Here is a 12,897-nt window from a genome sequence, read left to right on the forward strand (position 1 = left end):
GGTATGTGCCGTTAAAGCTTGGGTCCTGCTCGCTAGCTGAAAGCCGCCCACACAAGGAAGTGGTTACACTTTTGAAGCAGGAAAAGGGAAGTGTAATAGTTTTCAGAGAAATAAGTTTTCTTCAGCTCATTCAGAGCCAGCGTTCGTGTTGACTGCTCAGAGTCCATGAACTGAGGCTGCTTGTTTTACATTTTGACCAATTTTCATCTCCTTCAACTTTTTAGTTCAAGAGGTACCGGTAAGTAGACATACCACTACTTTCTTCTGAATTTTTAATCTGTTGCAAAAATAGCAAAAGTCTAGTATTTCATGCACCTCAGAACTGCTAATGTCAGTTAAAGTGTTATTTGAACTTTTTCCACTTTTATGACTTTTACAGGTTTAGGTATAGTTGTTAGTGATGTAAAATGACAGTTAAAGCCCTATTAAAAAACACAGGGTTCTTTTCTTTGCTGTCAATACAAAAAAATGTTCGAAAGTAAAATGGTTTCAACTTTGGGAGTCTTTCAAAATTGAAAGATGTTTTTTTTTAATCCATTCAAAGTTTTATCCTGTTCCAGCACGGGAACTGGGCTAGTGGATGGTAGTTATAAGACAGAGAATTGAGACCACTGCTGTCCGAAGAGTGGAGCTTGCAACAGCTAATATTCACACAAGCCTGGTACACAGAATTCATGCATAGTAAGAACATAATTTGATATATTTTCCATAAATAACTTGTTATTTTTGGACTTGTAATGTGGGGATGTTTTGAAGACATCAAACATTTCCCGCTAGCAGGTCACGTTCCAGGCTGGCCTGCATTTAATTACCCTAGAGACCACAGAAAGTAGATCTGAACAGAGCTGCCTTGTAATTAGGGCATTCATGGAGTTTTCAGCCTGTTACCTTCATGCATAAAGCTCACTATGTCAAACAAATTATTGAGATGCAGCTTCTGCATTTACAACTTCTCCTTTTGCGGTTGGGTGCGGAAGTGCTCTGACAAAGACACAGTTTTAGTGTGCACACTGCAACTGCATTTTTTTCATATGTGGATATGCATTTCTGCTATTTTTAAACAACTTTTAACCTGTGCATAGCCATTGAACAGTCTTCTTTTTGCCAACGCCAATATTTCAAATTATACTAGATTAGCAATACTGCATAGTTATTACACAACATCACTGTAGAAAAATCAAATGTTCGAATTAATTTATCGCTAATATAACATATGGGTTATGGCGTTTGAATACAGAGAGCAGTTAACCTCATACGACATATTTATTTTTCAGTGTCATAAGCCATGTCTTACCACAGTTTTCTCCTGGAACCCATCAGCTGCCATGCCTGGAATAAAGACAGGACTCGTGAGTATACATTTGCATTTGTTTTGGGTTGGTGCAAAAGATTAACAGAATTTGTATTCACAGCAGAATTTATTCACAACGTCCCCAAATCAGCTCACTTACTACACCTCATATCAAGTTCTCCAGATATATGGTTCTGAAGTTAAATATAGCCACTGGCCAATAGCCAGGTTGTTGGAGGTATTTCCTTTGGAAGAGCAAGTAGAAACTGGCAGTCAGCATTTACTGAATTTCCCTAGATTTCCTTATGATACTAATTTTACTTTCTCAGAACATGCTCTCTCCTGTAGATTCGGAATACATATGATGTGTATAGAGGTTTTGCAGAAATAAATATTTCCTAAAAGTTTTAATCTAAAAAGGATAAAGGGAAATGAAACAAAAACATTGAATTTAAGTGGAAAAAACCTAAAAGAATATTTGAACCAATTTTGCTGCACAGCACCAGAAGAACTACAACTGAAGCTACTATTATTGAAGCTACTCTTTCACATAGTTTCCAAACTTGTAATTACAAGGGTGGAAAATATATACTATAGCGGCTAAAAATGCTTTAAACAGAAGCCCTATCCCGTTTTAATGGGTTTGCTTGGGAGTGGTATTTGTTCACAATTTGCGTGCATGCATCTGCCTCTTTGATACTCACTTACAGGACCATGTTGAATAGATTTCTTCTTATGAATGTATATGCTGATATCTGGCAAGACATGTGGTATTTAACAGCTGCCTTTGCTTCTCCCAGCGGTTGTTTTTCAAGACGGGATCCACCCAGTTAGTCTGTAAACTGCAAAGCCTTACTTCTGCACCACAAACAACATCTAGATTAACTTAACCCGGGCTGGACAGACAGGGGGATTATTTAAAATAAAATTCCATTCCAAAGTTCCATTTTGCGAAGGAGCTTCCTAAATGCAAACTGGCCGAGTAGCCAAAGATTCCAGAAAATGTATTCGAGACTGACGCTGAGACTTCAAGAGTTCTATTTGGGATAAATACCACTTTTAGGAAACTGCCACAGTTAGAGCTGAAGGATGTTGATCACAAAAAAAGTAGAAAGAAAAAGACCACACTCATGTGTTCAGACACAATCTAGAAAAATACTTTGTTCAAAGATAATTTACAGGAAAAAGCCATGTATAGTCATTTGTGGTTATTGTATGTATGTGTGTAAATGCAGTTGAACAGTATGGTGTGTTTGTAGTTATACACCCGTCTCATATTTTCTCTCCGTCTGATGAGAGAAACAGCAGTGACTAATTCCACCCAGACTTCCTGTTTTACCATGAATGGTTCGTTGTTGATGATTGGATGTGCCTAAAGCAGACCACAGCAGAAGAGAGAAATAACCCAACTCTACCGTGAATTGCTGGCTGTTTGTTTTAGTAGTGGAAACAATCCTCTCCTATAAAAAGAGGGGGTGTTGGGACTTGAATTCAAGTTAAATATTAATGTTTTTATGAAGGCCATTCATCAGCACAAATGTATTTGTGTTTTAGGAAGTGGTTTGACACAGGCAGAGAGGCCTATATTGATATTGTGAGAACATCCTATGCAAATTATTTCAGCTTGAGCTATTTTTTTACACCACATTCGCAAATCTACCTGTAGAGGACATGGCTGATATTTTTCTGTCCTTGACAAACTAGGGAACAATCAGTTTGCTGTAAATTTTTTGTGCACACAGCATGAGAACCAAGGTCATTGTCATTTGCCAGCATCTATTAAGAAAGCTTTTGGTGAAAAAGAACAGTATCCATCTATGTGCACCGTATTCTGTGGATTTTAATTTTTTCACACCCTTCACAACTGATATGTAATTTTTATTATTTGGAGAAGTTGAACAATATTGTGAATATTGAAGCTGACACATCTATTTATCTAGAATGTTTCATCCTAAAAGGCATCAAAGTTATTCACATATTAGGAGGAACCCACTTCATCCAACAGTGAAATCTGTGTGATGCATAGCAGCCACTATTACATTATGCCAGCCATCCCACTACACAGCAGATCAGGAAGAGAAGTGAGAAACTGTTTCACCAAAAAGGGAACACTTTACATTACAGGATTTTTAATGATCAAGTAGTCGAAATCCTGGTTGCCATACTGGGGTACTGGTTTGAGAACCAAATGGAAGAGTGTCACCTACTCGTCCACCACAGTACTCCTTGTAGCTGCACCCTAGTTTTCCATGGAGGTCTCCCATCAGAGTACTGACATTTGATGGAATCAGCCTACAAGTCAGCGATGCTGCTTAGAGCAGTCCAGAGAGCATTTATAACAGAGGCAGCTTGTAATATCCACTGGACTTTATATTAAGTTACAGTATATATAATAATATTAGTAGTTAGCTGTGTCAGCATGTGTAGGCTGCAAAGGAACAAGTAAAGTTTTATTCCATGCTGAAAAGAGAAGAAAAGAGACACAACATTTCGGCTGTGGAGCCTTCTTCAGTTGTCTACATACAGTATAATAATATTAATTTGCTTTTCATAAACCTATCTTTCAGAAATTGCATTATGTCCCAACAACCATGATGTCTATATCTACAAGAAGGATGGAGCCAAATGGACCAAGATCCACGAGCTGAAGGAGCACAATGGCCAAGTGACAGGTGAGGAAACAACGAGTGAGCATGTATTTCCAGCTGTTGTCTCAGTGTCTTTAAAACTAAGCAGCTTGTAGTACTGAGCTATGCAGCAGCTGAAATGAAACGTTAGCTTACAGTATTTCACTTCGCTAGTATGACTTGACATTGGTCTGTGTTATTGAGTTGAAACCATTAACATTTCTAAGACATTTCAGAAATCAATATGAATCTAATTAACATAAATATGACACAATGTATTTCTAAGGAAAAGGTACAAAAGATCTGGCAGCATGAACCAGAAGACACAGCAGAGGCAGTTCAATTTTCTCAGAAATGTTTCTTTAAGAGCTCTAAGAAGGTGCAATTACAGTAGGCTATATATGGGTTTGCAAAACAGCTAGCTACAAAATGAACACAATACAGCCTTTCTACGTGTGTTAAGCAAACATTGACAGGTTGCTAGAGAAACATTTATTAATAAAACAACAACTTGTCTTCCTGATGAGATGCTGTCAAAAGAAAAATAAAAAAATAAGTTGATACAAGTATCTGGTGAGTCATGCTATTGTACTTGGACATTATTTAAAAATAATAATAATAATAACATTAATTAAATAAATCTAATTTGTCCTATTAAGCAAGTAACTAGTTCAGTGAAGTAATAGAATCTGGTTTGACAGTCCCTGATCTGGTTGATGGGGGACCTCCTGGGCCTGTTTCCTCCAGGGAACTGGTCAAACTGCAGTTTACAACTGGGAAGATTTTGTTGTGTTTGTTCTGTGACAGGCATCGACTGGGCCCCAGAAAGCAATCGCATTGTGACCTGTGGGACTGATCGCAATGCCTATGTCTGGACCCTGAAGGGCGGCGTGTGGAAGCCCACTCTGGTCATCCTGAGAATCAACCGAGCCGCCCGCTGTGTCAAGTGGTCCCCCAAGGAAAACAAGTTTGCTGTGGGCAGTGGCTCCCGGCTCATCTCAGTCTGCTACTTTGAGCAGGAAAACGACTGGTATGTTGTACAGCTGCGTTTCCCCCCATCCTGTACTCATGTACTCATCAATGGCATTGTAGTTCCCCTTTAAATTGAACTTTTTGCATGCATTTTTAAAACTTTCAGTTCCTAAATAGTAGAACAGGTTGGAAAACTGTGCCAGGTGCAGTGTCAGAGTGTGTCTCACAGTGTAATTTCTACCTGTGCCTGTAACACTACTAATTGCTAAGCAGTAAAAGAAATTTAGAAAGTTATAGGGGACCAAGAATTCAGAGTAACAGAGTTCTACTTTCTAGATTTTTTAGAAATGATACACACAAAGGTAATTAAGCAATGGGTTCAATAACTTGAATTGATTAGGAGCTCAGTTGAAATGAAAACCAGAAGAGAATGCCAGGAGGAGGGAATGGTGCTGTGTAATGTATACTGTATGCTGAACCCTGAGAAGACTGTAGAGATGGAAGTTGTTGGGTTTTTAATTCAGAAGCTTGGGAGATGTGTTTATGAAGATAATGCCACTGCATTCCTCATGTCATCGTGTGTTTTCATTACCCAGGCCTGGTGAGTCACCTGGTTATATGTCACAGATGCTTATATTGGTCACTGTAAATATGTTAGGAGATAAGGAAGAAATTATAGGTTTATTCCATGCTGAAAAGAGAAGAAATAAAAAACGTTTCGGCTGTGGAGCCTTCTTCGGGTGTCAACCCACCTGAACTATGTTAGGAGATGACTGGCTGTAAACAGATTATAAAATTTTGTCAGTGTCAGTTCAATTACAATATGAAATATCTCCTTAATTTGTAATTAACTGAATTTATACAGCTGGACCCATAAAGGGCCATTTCTCTAGATTTATTTTTTTTAAACAGTAAATTTGGAGCAAGTAGTTGTGTATATGGCATACTAGTGAAGCATCTACCATAATATGCTTGTCAGAATATGGGGTTAACATGACTAATGGGCTTCAGAACCATTAATATGCTGCTCAGCTACAATATTCATTCTTCGCCTATCTGTCTATCACATTTTCTATGTAGGCTTCCAACTCCATCTGGTGCTCAATCTGCGCAAAACCCAGGAACAGTATTTGATGGAAACATATTGCATTATATCATTAATTAACAGAAGCTTTGTCACTGAATGAAAACCAGGCCAGCACCTCTAGTAGCATTTGCCTTGAACAGATAGTGGGGGGATCAATGTTTGTAAACCCAAATCAACAGTCGTTTGTAATGGTTCCAGAAAAGCTCAGTGTTAGCCAACAGCATAAGAAGGTTTGCAAATGAGATGAGTCCATCTGGCCAGTCTAGTTCATTTGTTTTTAGCAAATGGCACTTATGTCACCTTTCTGTGATGGGAATTACAATGGATGGAATATAGAGACACAATAACAATTATAGATGTAATTTAAGTCATTTATGCACTTCTTCTACCTTGGGTGTAATTGCACTGAGCAAAAAAAGAAAAAAACGGCATATGGTACAAAGATACTCAGTAAGCCTTTCAAATTAAAGTTACACACATTAACACCGCATGTATTATCCATCTGCTTTGTAACAGTCTGATACAGTAAACCCACGAGAGAGATTCAGTCCCTGGTAAAAGGTTCATTTAAAAAATAATATCAGTGTAAAATCCTTTTTGCAGAAAATATGCATTGCATTGCAATTAGTTGAAATTTGAGACTTCTGCTTTACATTTCACCCATAACTCAGAACACATTAAAATACAAATGATTTCCAACAATGAGAAATAAAGATTCTGTTAAATTTGTCATTTCATTTCCTTGTGTTCATAGGACCTAAAATGAGCAGATGGGGAGTGACTTGAATCTTATTTTGTATATTTTTGTGAGTAATGAAGCATCAAAATTAGCCAATTTATCAGCTTTTGGTAGAGATGTTATAGAGATTTTTATTTTTAGGGTAGACAATGCCAAGATTAAAGTCCTACTTGTTCATTCAGACTTCCATTTCCTGCTGCGTTTAGCAGGCTAGTATCATGTGCATAGTATGCAATTTGGAAAACTATAAAGAGTTGCTTTTAAACTATTAACTGTTAAACTATATGACTATATAAGTGTCTGGTGCATCTGTGACTTGGTATGTAAAATACACATGATGAATTCTGATATATAAATATATATATTTATATTCTAAAGGTGGGTCTGCAAACACATTAAGAAGCCCATTCGCTCCACTGTCCTGAGCCTGGACTGGCATCCTAACAATGTGCTTCTGGCAGCTGGCTCCTGTGACTTCAAGTGCAGGTACGGTGTAGGTAGTGTTGGACAACTGCATTCTGGCAAAGTCCACTTGCATTCTATACTCAGTAATTCAAACCGAAAATACTTTCACGCTTTCTTAATCAATTAATCTTTGTTCAGATCAGGCAAGTCAATGTTTGTGGCTTTAAAAATTACATAGTCTCTGGACCAACAATACAATGTTTGGTGCTGTTAGAAATTACAGGGACCTCCAAGAGCTTCCCTTGAGAATTTCTAATAGTTTCCCTGATCTTGTGCTTGTTAGTTCGTTCACAGGTACTCAACAGATCAGTATTCGATTTCTAACTGAAATTCACTGTGAATCAGAATTTCTAGGCAAATACCCATCCAGATTTCACTGTATAATGAACTGATCAAGTGCCTTCTTCAGGAAAAGACCATTGAATGATGCAACATACTGTACAGCCTTCATTGTAGATGCAGAATAGATTTTTCTGTTCTGTAACTCAGGATCTTCTCGGCCTACATCAAAGAGGTGGAGGAGAAGCCGTCTCCAACTCCCTGGGGTTCCAAGATGCCATTCGGAGAGCTGATGTTTGAGTCCAGCAGCACGTCAGGCTGGGTGCACAGTGTCTGCTTCTCCAACAGTGGGAGCCGCGTGGCCTGGGTCAGCCATGACAGCTGTGTGGCTGTAGCAGATGCTGGCAAAAACACTGCGTGAGTACAGCCCTGTTGTGCACAGAGCTCTGCAAGCCCTGACCTGGGGAAGCTGTGAAACGCTCAGTCTCTGCCTCTCTAGGTGCAAAGTTAATATGCTAGAGCTCATGCATGGACATCTAGATTACTCTTCTAAATCTTACAAACTGGTGTATTCTACAGTGCCTTGCAAAAGTATTCAGACTTTGCAGTTTCCACATTTTGCTTTGAAGTTTACAGACATGACCCTGTGAACCAGCTGTTAATATTTGTTACATACACAACATACTCCACATATTCAAAGCAAAGAACAAAACGAAAGAAGTAAATGGATAACTAAAACATAAGAAAAATGGAAACATTAAGATTGCATAGGTATTCAAACCCTTTGCTTTGGCAAACCTTAATTAATTTACATGCACACAATTACCTTAACGAACCACATGATTAGTTGCGTGGCCTCTGTCTTTCCATGTTAATAGTGGCTCTCATGATTTTAGAGTACAAATACCTGCCTTTGTGAAGTTCCTTGGTCACTCGCTTTAACCAAATATTGAGTTTGAGGGTACTTATGCTATCGACTTGCTTTAATAGTAATAATAATAATAATTGCTTACACTTATATAGCGCTTTTTCTGGACACTTCACTCAAAGCGCTTTACAGGTAATGGGGATTCCCCTCCACCACCACCAATGTGCAGCCCCACCTGGATGATGCAACGGCAGCCATAGTGCTCCAGAACGTTCACCACACATCAGCTATCAGTGGGGAGGAGAGCAGAGTAATGAAGCCAATTCACAGTCAGGGATTGTTAGGAGGCCACAATTGATAAAGGCCGATGGGGAAATTTGGCCAGGATGCCAGGGTTACACCCCTACACTATTCAAGAAACACCCTGCGATTTTTAATGACCACAGAGAGTCAGGACCTCGGTTTTACGTCTCATCCGAAGGACAGCGCCTGTTTACAGTATAGTGTCCCTGTCACTACACTGGGGCATTAGGACCCACATGAGCCACAGGGTGAGCGCCCCCTGCTGGCCCCACTAACACCTCTTCCAGCAGCAACCTTAGTTTTTCCCAGGAGGTCTCTCATCCAGGTACTGACCAGGCTCACACCTGCTTAGCTTTAGTGGGTTGCCAGTTGTGAGTTGGAGGGTGATATAGCTTTAGTTTTAATCTTTAGATTTTCCAGAAGTGTTCAGTGACATATCTTCCACTTAGAATTATTCAGTTTGAGCATTCAGATTTTAAATAGCATACAAAGGTTTTGAAAAAATGTGTATACGTCATTTTGAAATTTCAGAAATTTGGATGCCATAAGAAGGGTCTAAATACTTTTGCAAGATATTGTTCATGTACATCATTGTACAGGTGGGTAGCTGCGTCAGCATGCGTAGTCTGCAAAGGAACAAGTAATAGGTTTGTTCCATGCTGAAAAGAGAAGAGAGAAAACACAACGTTTCAGCTGTGGAGCCTTCTTCAGGTGTGAGGAACACCTGAAAAACACTCCCCAGCCGAAACGTTGTGTTTTCTCTCCTCTTTACAGCATGGAATAAATCTATTACTTGTTCCTTTAAATCATTGTATATATGTGTTTAGGTTCAGAAATATGCAAAGTGCTCTTGTGTTCACGCAGAATTAGCCCCGCAGAGCCTGGGTTTGGGCGAGCAAATGATACTAGCCAACACAACGTGTTAGCCTGCATTGCACCTTTGCTTACAAAGAAGCTCATGTGGGTTTCCATTTCCAAAAGACAGACTTTTCAGATTTCTAAACTCTTTTGTTTGTTCTTCTTCAGCATTTCCAGCCTGACCTCCGAGACCCTCCCTCTCCTGACTGTTACCTTCATCACAGAGAACAGCTTGGTGGCAGCTGTAAGTCCAGCCTTTCCTTGATGCAGTATAATTGTATCTGTCTACACATTGATATGTAGCTATCTGCATTGGTGAAACAGGAAGGAGACTGGGAGACTGCTTCAGGGAACATGTCAGGGCTGTGAGGCTCAAAGATCTCTCCAAGTCCATAGTTTTTCATTTCACCTCTAACAGCCATGATCATACTGATCTCTGCATTCTCAAAGAGGGAAAAGACAAATCCAAAATCACAATTATCCTGAAACTGGGATCGCACTTTCCCCCTTCTCTCAACGACAGATTCATTGCTTTCTATTCCTCTGTATTCATTTGCAGGTTTTGACTTCACACCTCTCTTCACCTCTCTTGACTTCGCACCACCTGAGTGTCCACTCTGCTTCTCTCCTGCTCCCGCCTCCTCTCCAGTCCTGGCTTTTGTTCTTCCATACTTTACAAACTGCCAGTTTTCCTCTCTCTCCCACACCTGAAGAAGGCTCCACAGCCGAAAAGTTGTGATTCTTTTCTTTTCAGCATGGAATAAACCTTTACTTGCTCCTTTACGGTATGACTGATATGATTTTATCTTAGTCACACGGTCACTGAAGCAGTGTTGAAGGAGACGGTGATGTGCTTGTGGTGTGGGGGGTTACTTGTTTCAGGGACATGACTGCTACCCAGGGCTCTTTGTGTACAATGAGGAAAAAGGGACCATTACCTTCGGGGGTAAGCTGGATGTGCCAAAGCAGAACGCGCAGCGTGGGATGACAGCAAGGGAGCGCTTTCAGAACCTGGACAAGAAAGCCACCACTGAGACCAAAGAAGCCATCCTGGAAACCCTGCACAAGAACAGCATCAGGCAAGCCCCTTCTCCCCCATCGGCCTCCAACGTGACAATGTTCATTGCCATTGCGATTTAAGCTTTATTATCCCCCAGGGGGCAATGTGGTATAGTATAGATTTCCAGAGGTGGGGGTGTGCCACACACTCCTTAATGCTCTTAGCCATTATGAACCCTCTGTTTGTTGAGGGCATTTAGGTTCATCTGGTTTGCTCCAATGATATTACTGCTTATCTTCACTATTTGTCTCAGTGTATTAAAATTAGCAATGGTCAATTTTCATTTAGCACTCACTCAAAGCACAACATTCCCTATTCATTTCTCAAACAATACGGCACTTGGGTAGAAAGAAGTCACCTTAACTGGCATTTCGAAAACATTTAAGGACAGGCTGGTTGCACTGTTGAATTTACTACTTTCGTAGTGGAAATATTAACTCTCGTTTTACTCACTGTACATTTTAGTCATTTTTGGACTACAGAAGCTTATTTATGCCACTGGGCAAAAAAAAAGTTTAAATGAGAAACGTTTTGTTCAAAAGAGATACATTGTGTTAAAACATAATTAGTGAACAATATGACCTAATATTGTATATGGATGCTCATTAGTGTCACATTTCAATGCAATAAATATTTTTCTCCACGGTGTTAATAAGCTTCTGTACTAGACTGCAACTAAATAATGAAATATTTTCTTCTGTTTCATATACAAGAATAGATTTTGCATTTATAGTTAAATATGATAAATTTACATTTGTTTGTCAGTAGATTGGAGAGATCCTGCTAAACTGTAGTAAGCCCGTGTGTAAACATGGTTTGAGTTTCTTTATTAAATACAGGGGAAAAAAAAACTAATGGTGCAGCAATAATCATATTAATGACAGGAAATGTATATTTGTAAAGGTTAATTTCTCTCTCACTAAGTTTTCATTGAACCTTTTTAAAATAATTCCTAGTGTCTTAAATTATTTCAATATCTCATTTAGTGACACACAAAATAAAAAACAGCTCCTGTGTGATACTGGATACCTGTAATTTTTCCTACTAAACTGGTTAAGTGCAAATATTACACCAGGTAAATGTTTTCACTCATGATTGTAGATTTTCTACCATTACATTCTAGGTCACAGTATCCCACAATAGTGGTAATTTATACCAAATGTTTTTGTATAGTTATATCTTTTCTTTATGCATCTTTTCTGCATCTAACCTTGTCCATCTGTGTTTTACAGCCAAATCTCTATTATGGAGGGAGGCAAGTCCAAATGTACAAAGTTTTGTACCACAGGCATGGATGGAGGGATGACAGTTTGGGATGTTAAGGTAAGAAAAGATTATGTTGATTATATTCTCAACTCTGGCATTTTAAATGCAAACCGTACTAAAAAAAAAAAGAAAAAAAACATATTTGTTGTGCTTATTTTTATATTGAACAATACAGTTTATACAGCTATTGTACAGTTGTTTTAACTTGTCATGGACCTGCTCCTTGGAGCAGAAAGCAAGGGGTAATCAATGAACTGAGGGTAAAATGACCTTTCTTATTTCAGACTCTGGAATCTGCGATGAAAGATCTGAAGATTGTTTGAGTCTCAGGTGTAATCATGCAATTTCAAGAAAAAAAAAAGCAAAATGAAATCTCAAACTCAAGCCTGATGCACTTGCTGCCTACCATTGTTTATCTATACACATATCTTAATTATTGCATACAAGACATTTTGCAACCAGTGTTTTTTATATTGCAGGGGGCAAGCCCTTTAACATTGAACAAATGTGCTGCATTGTTTTTTAGTATAGATATTACACAAATACAAAGCTGTTTTCAATTAAGACAGTGCCATTATTTGTTATTGAAAATATGCTGGTCATAAAATGCTTTGACATAATAAACATCTTTTGACTTCCATGTTATTCTGGTGTCTTTGCTGAAAAACATCACAAATACAGAATTTTTAAGTGTACAGACAACATTATTTAACATTAAGGTGCATTCACTTTCTGTAAACCTTACCCCAGCCTTTACATCACTCAGATCTGTTCAAGAGCATTAGGTTATCTACATTTTTTATAATCTCCTGAACCATGAAGCCTCAGGCTTAAAAATGACATTCTAAAGGATATTATATTAGTTATTAGCCTTTTTATAGAAAAAAAATAATATTGAGAAAGCAAAAACGAATCTCACGACTGTTAAAAACATCTACTGTACTTATAAACAACTCCCACCAGCTGGTGAAAGACGAAGATCTCTATAACAAGCCTGTTCGTTCTTGTTGCATGACTCTATTCATCTGACTGGTCTCTTTTGCCAGCCATAAGTAGAGCTGGATAGGATAGTTTGGCGCAAA

The 12,897-nt window shown here is 38.7% G+C and overlaps 1 protein-coding gene across 1 annotated transcript; it reads left to right on the forward strand.

Moving 5' to 3' along the window:
- Positions 1 to 74: 74 nt before the first annotated feature.
- Positions 75 to 12,455, forward strand: arpc1b (actin related protein 2/3 complex, subunit 1B). Its single transcript, XM_088612791.1, has 10 exons — positions 75 to 238; positions 1,275 to 1,349; positions 3,859 to 3,963; positions 4,726 to 4,948; positions 7,095 to 7,202; positions 7,671 to 7,877; positions 9,658 to 9,733; positions 10,372 to 10,568; positions 11,782 to 11,872; positions 12,100 to 12,455. The coding sequence occupies exons 2-10, from the start codon at positions 1,286 to 1,288 to the stop codon at positions 12,136 to 12,138; spliced, it is 1,110 nt and encodes a 369-aa protein (XP_088468917.1). The 5' UTR covers positions 75 to 238; positions 1,275 to 1,285; the 3' UTR covers positions 12,139 to 12,455.
- Positions 12,456 to 12,897: the final 442 nt, after the last annotated feature.

The sequence above is a fragment of the Lepisosteus platostomus genome, chromosome 19 (assembly GCF_059453375.1).
Source record: "Lepisosteus platostomus isolate fLepPlt1 chromosome 19, fLepPlt1.hap1, whole genome shotgun sequence".
Classification (NCBI taxonomy): domain Eukaryota; kingdom Metazoa; phylum Chordata; class Actinopteri; order Semionotiformes; family Lepisosteidae; genus Lepisosteus; species Lepisosteus platostomus.

Bases quoted from the DNA above. Each gene is read 5' to 3' on its own strand.
- arpc1b (XM_088612791.1), top strand. From the start codon at position 1,286: ATGTCTTACCACAGTTTTCTCCTGGAACCCATCAGCTGCCATGCCTGG. The intron at 9,734-10,371 runs GTAAGTCCAGCC...TACTTGTTTCAG, and splicing joins AGAACAGCTTGGTGGCAGCT to GGACATGACTGCTACCCAGG. The intron at 11,873-12,099 runs GTAAGAAAAGAT...TTCTTATTTCAG, and splicing joins TGACAGTTTGGGATGTTAAG to ACTCTGGAATCTGCGATGAA.